Below are 5,383 nucleotides of genomic sequence, written 5' to 3'. Positions count from 1 at the left end.
GGGTTTTAATGTCATTTCCCCCCCACAAGCTCCATTCCTTCAGGACATGGCTCTGGCCAGGCAGCGGGGGGCATGGGGAGGGGACAGGGATGAGTGGATAGAGGCAGGAGCTGCACAGCGGTTTGCTCGGCACGGGCTCCACGTCCACCTGGGAGCAGCTGTTTGAGACCTGAATTGTTCTTTTTTCTTTCCCTCAGCTGAAATCTTTGGGGTTTAAAACAGTTTCCAAATTTAGGGGGATGCAAAGTTCAGTTCGTCATTTCAGTTCTAAGGAAAAGGACTAAACCCACCACCAGAAAATGCCGTTTCTTTCTGAAATGTGGCATCAGTTTGTTACTCCTGGTTGGAAAGAGAAAAAAAAAATAAACGGATTGGCATTTTTCCACATATTTTCCTGTTGCTCAAGCTTACACAGTGCTCGGCTTTGTGGCAGCACCGGGGAAGCTAGCGAGGCAGCGCAGTTAGAAGCAGCTGCTAGGGCATAGGATTACCAAGCAAATTTAAAATACGAAGCCTTGAATATTTCACCAGGGATGCAGATGCTAAAGGAATCTGCTCAGCCTCTCGGCTGTATCTCATTGCCCCTTGCTCTGTCACTCCCGAGATGGGTGTTCAGCTCCGCTGTCCTTGCAGCTGCCCATGGGATGGGGCTCCCTGAGCTGATGAGGTGCAGGGGATCCCCGAGGCACCTCGTTTTCCCGGCCTTGCCGCCAGCCCCTTGCCCCGAGCTGGGGTGGGTGACGCAGCCAGTGGGGGAGCAGCTCGGTGCTTGGGAAAACCCCCGAGGAGCAGGAGCCCAAATCCTGCGGGGCCGGCTGGAGGCAGGTTGGAGCTTGCCTGAACTAAGGTTTCCTCGGAGCGAGGTGGTTCATCTTGGTGTTTCACAGCAGGATGGTGAAGCTGCGGAGTCGCTTCCCTCCGCCGACAGCACGGGGCAGCACCGGACCTCAGGAGCATCCCGCCGCTGCTCTCTGGGTTTGGGTGGATTTGGGATTTGCTCCTTTGTTTCAGCTTCTTTCCCTTTTTCTTGCAGGCAAACAGCGCAACGCCGCAATGCCAGAGCCGTAAGTAGCGCGGGTTTCCCTCGGATTTTGCTAAATCCTCACCTGGCTGCTGGGCTGCTCTTGCCGGCTGAGCTTGTCCATTACTGGGGGGTTCAGCTGGGAGACCAGCCCATGCTCTGTGTCATTCCCCTTGCAAAAACTATCTTTAAATAAAAGTTGTTAGCCACTTCAATGCCCCGATTTGAACCTTGGAGCTTTCCTAGATCCTGAAATAGGGATCCAAGTTGGGGAGCACCACTTTTCTTTGCCACGAGGCTCTTTGTAGTACGTTATACAAATATAACATGTTCCCTGGCATGAACAGAAGGGAGAAAACTCCCTGCAAGGCTTTCATCAAGCAGTGACACAGAGATGCCCCAGTCCTGCAAACCTGAATGGGATCCAGGCATCCTGCCTGCCAGCCCTGGCTGTGCGGGGAGCGTGTGGAGGAGGGTGCTGTGGCCCCAAGCGCAGGGACCAAGCTGGGGCTGGCACTATGGGCACTGTGACAGCTCGTGTGCCCCTTTTGAAGGCGTTTTGGCTTTCTGAGCAGCGGCCCTGAGCACCTGCTGTTTTCCAGAGAGCACTGTCATCTCAGACCTGGCTCACTTGCAGGTGGCAACTATTAGATAGAGAAATAAAGCTGCAATCACACAAGGTGCTTTTCTTCACTGTCACCTCTTTTTGACTCTTATTCACTGATGCCCTGTTCTCTTTTCTTGTTCTTTGTTGCTCCTTCCTGAACACACGCCTGCCTGCAGGGAGGTAAGTGCTTTTCCTTTCGGGAGTGATCTTGATGCTACTCTGCTTTTGCTGTGAGTTTGTTTTCAAAGGGTTTTGTTGTTTTTTTTTCCCCCCTCCCTTTTCCCCTAGAGAAAATCCAAGATCACAGCCTCACGCAAACTCTTGTTGAAGGTGAGTCCTGAGGGCTGGAAACTCCCTGGGGTTTGTCTTGCTGGGGAAAAGGAGCCGGGGTTGGAGTGCGTGGTTGGTGGGACAGTAAAGAGGAACGGCAGAAGTATGGGCCTTGGGGAGCAGCTCCCATCCCACCTCTTCTCAGAAATCCTCACTCATGTGGGCTTTGTGGTCCATACACCAAACAAACCTCCCCTCACCTCCACTTTGCTAAGATGGGGAAAAACTGAGACGCCTTCTGCTCGAAAGCCACAGCCCTTGTGTTTGTGCACCAGCAGCTCTGTTGCACAAGCTTGGGAGCTCCCCAGGTGGTGGCTTGGGAAAATCATTTTCTGCCACAGCAGAGCAAACCGATGCAACGAAACTGCCAACATCAGCATCCTTCAGGACCACCGCCACTGCAGCCCCATGGCATCTCTGGCCGTGCTGCTCTCCCTGCCTTCAGGGTCACCGCACAAAAGGTGTAGGGACTTTTTGATGTGTGTTGTGATTTTTGGAGGACAGCCACATCAGGGGGGAGGTTTGGGAGGCAGACGGGACTGTCCCATCCTACACACGTCGCGTGAGGAGGCTCAGGGGGGACGGAGGAGCCTGTATATTCACACCTCTGCCATTTACTTGTGCTCGTAGAGTTTGATGCTGGCAAAAGCGAAGGAGGAGTGGGATCAGGAGATTGTGGACAAGCAGGCAGAGAAGGAAAGATATCTGTCTGAGCGGGTCACACCGCTGCACACCAGTGGGCTTTCCTTGAGCCAGCTCCAGGTATTTGTCAGGTCCAAGGGTGGAGTGAACTACTTGGGAGCGTGGAGGAGCATCTCTCACCACTCTCCTGTTGTGCTTTGGCCCCCAGGACCTGTGCAGGGAGTTGCACGAGAAGGTTGAAATTGTGGATGAAGAGAGATACGACATTGAAGCGAAATGCAACCATAACACTCGGGAGGTAGGAGGCAGGATGGGCTTTTTGCTTCTATATTAACTCCCTCCCAGATGGTATCTTTGGCCTCGATGGGGGTCTGTCATGGGCTGGGCTGAGCTTGGATGTGGGACATACACCAGGGTTGTCTAAGGGTTAGTGTTTGCTCTGCAAGGCATCCCTCAGCACAAGGTTCATCCCTGCCTCAGGGAACTCAAGCTGTCCACTGGGTCTGCAGGCAACCTCCTTGCTCTCCTGGTCATCCCTTGTGGGTCCGAGAGCTCCTTCTCATGGTACAACTGTCATCTGAGCAGGCTGGGACGAGGCAATGTCAACAGCTCTGTGCTCAGGTGGACAGTCCCGTGGTGGAGATGGTCCTCACGGCGGCAGGAGAGGCACAGACCCCTCTGGGGCTCCAAGCTTTTTGTGCAAGACAGCCATGCAATGACCTCCCCTGCTTCCTCATTTCCTCAACCTGCAGATTAAAGATCTGAAAATCAAAGTTCTCGACCTCCGAGGAAAGTTCAAGCGACCCCCGCTGCGGCGAGTCCGCGTCTCCGCCGATGCCATGCTGCGGGCTCTGCTGGGCTCCAAGCACAAGGTGTCCATGGATCTCAGAGCCAACCTGAAGTCTGTCAAGAAGGAGGACACGGAGAAGGTGGGTGACTCTTCTAGAGGCCAGAGAAGGAGACACCTCCTAGGGATGCTCTTGTCCTTCTCCAAGCCCCCTGCGAAGCCTGTGTGAGTTGTGCTCATCCCTTGTAAGCCTCAGAAATAGCACGGGGCATTCGTTGTGAGGCACTGCCCGTTGCGGGATGTTGTAGGACCACATGGGAGCAGTTTGGCTGGGCCAGGTAACTGGTGGATGATAACAAGTGAGATTTATGGCTGCATCTGTGATGCTCTTCCCTCCCAGAGCATGTGGGGGTCTTTTAGCTGGGCCCCCCTTGGCACATCTGTTGAGCTGCACTTGCAGAGAGTTTGGTCTTTGGTTTTCTAGGGAACCAGGAGAGCTCCTGTTTGGTGTAATCACACCCAGAAAACCCCAAGAAACTCCCAGTCCCAGATTAGATAGCACAGAGCAAGCCCAGCAAGCACGCTTGGCCTGAGATAAACATCCCAGTTCACACCGGTTTTGCAGAGATGCGAAAGGGCAAAGTCTCAATACCAGAGACGGAGAGTGATGCCCAAACCTGCCTGGGACAGGCACCCCAACGGCAAGCATTGTGCTGCTTTCCTAGGGCCTCTCCCCAAAGGAGTTTTGCCTTTTGGTCCCAGCTCAGCAGGTTGTAGGAGAGCAATTTTTAATTTTTCCTTTTTTTCCTCTTGTTGCTAGTATAGCACATTTTCAGTCCTTTGGATAGAAAACTGTGTTTACAGTCCTCAGCGCCAGGTGGTGAATAGATCTGAGTTTATTTTAGATGTCGTGAGATGATTTTGGGGCATGGCTTGTAATCTATGAATGCTTGTGGGTTGGCACAGCAGACACCTGGGCATGCTCCCAGAGCTGCCGTCATCTCCCCTTTCTGTGCTGGAAGCGCCTGCCACGCTCTCACTGTCACCCCAGCAATCTCAGTCCCCCCAGAGAAGGTGGGGATGAGTTTTACGTGGGCTGGGAGACCTATGCAGAAATCGTTTCTGCTTGTGTTTGCCCTGGTGTACTGGTGGTTTCGTCCTCCTAAAGACATTTTCTGGGATTTCTGAGCCTTCTAGTGTATTAATACAACTTAGCCAGGCTTTGGAGGGGTATCCACATGAATCCGGACCTCCCTGCAGAGACCAGACTGCTATTTGCCATCTTCCTTGTTGGCTCCACGTGCAGGGACACACGGCAGAGCTGGCTCCGAGGGAGGGGGTGTTTGCAACAGGGCGTTTGCCTTCCCCATGCTGCCTGTGTGCCAGCGCCGAGGGCTCTGTGCAATGGGGTGGGACAGCGTGGGGCTGCTGGTCATCCTGTCACACAGCCATTGCAACCGCCGTCCCCGTCCCTCCTGGCAGGAGCGCCCCGTGGAAGTGGGCGACTGGCGCAAGAACGTGGAGGCCATGTCAGGGATGGAGGGGCGAAAGAAGATGTTCGATGCTGCCAAGTCCCCCACGGGCCAGTGAGAGGTAGGGGACCAGTCCTTCTCCCACTGCAATGCCCCGTGCTCCCTGTAGCATCCCTGATCTGCGCTTGTGGCAGGGCAAATGCAGAAGTTGCCCCCACTCGTTGCAGAAAACGGCATCGCATGCCCCATCTCCCACCCCACACTTGGGACGGGTGCCTGTCCCGCACGTCCCGGCCATGCAGCCCCTGCCAGCAGCTTCTCCTCCTCTCCCAGCTTGTCCTCCCCGGCTCTACGGGGTCTGCTGCCCACGCCGCACTCATTCTGCACAGCATGGGCATTGCTGGCACCAACTTTGGGCTACGGAAAGCAGCGGCAAAACCCCTCTTCTGCCCCACTGCTCTGTTTCTTTCCCACAGGAGCATCAGGAAGAAGAGCTTCCCCCCCCCTGCTGCCTGCCTCTCTTT

At 54.6% G+C, this 5,383-nt stretch overlaps 1 protein-coding gene across 1 annotated transcript; it reads left to right on the top strand.

Moving 5' to 3' along the window:
* The first annotated feature begins 1,053 nt into the window (after positions 1-1,053).
* On the top strand, positions 1,054-4,977 carry TNNI1 (troponin I type 1 (skeletal, slow)). The gene is given in 6 exon segments (XM_010082837.1): positions 1,054-1,068; positions 1,917-1,958; positions 2,589-2,720; positions 2,809-2,898; positions 3,353-3,529; positions 4,870-4,977. Coding segments are annotated over 6 exon segments (564 nt in total).
* Positions 4,978-5,383: the final 406 nt, after the last annotated feature.

Source organism: Pterocles gutturalis, unplaced genomic scaffold, assembly GCF_000699245.1.
Source record: "Pterocles gutturalis isolate BGI_N339 unplaced genomic scaffold, ASM69924v1 scaffold5760, whole genome shotgun sequence".
Lineage (NCBI taxonomy): Eukaryota > Metazoa > Chordata > Aves > Pterocliformes > Pteroclidae > Pterocles > Pterocles gutturalis.
The sequence above is the reverse complement of the archived record's forward strand: the minus strand, read 5'-3'. Positions and strand labels throughout refer to the sequence as shown.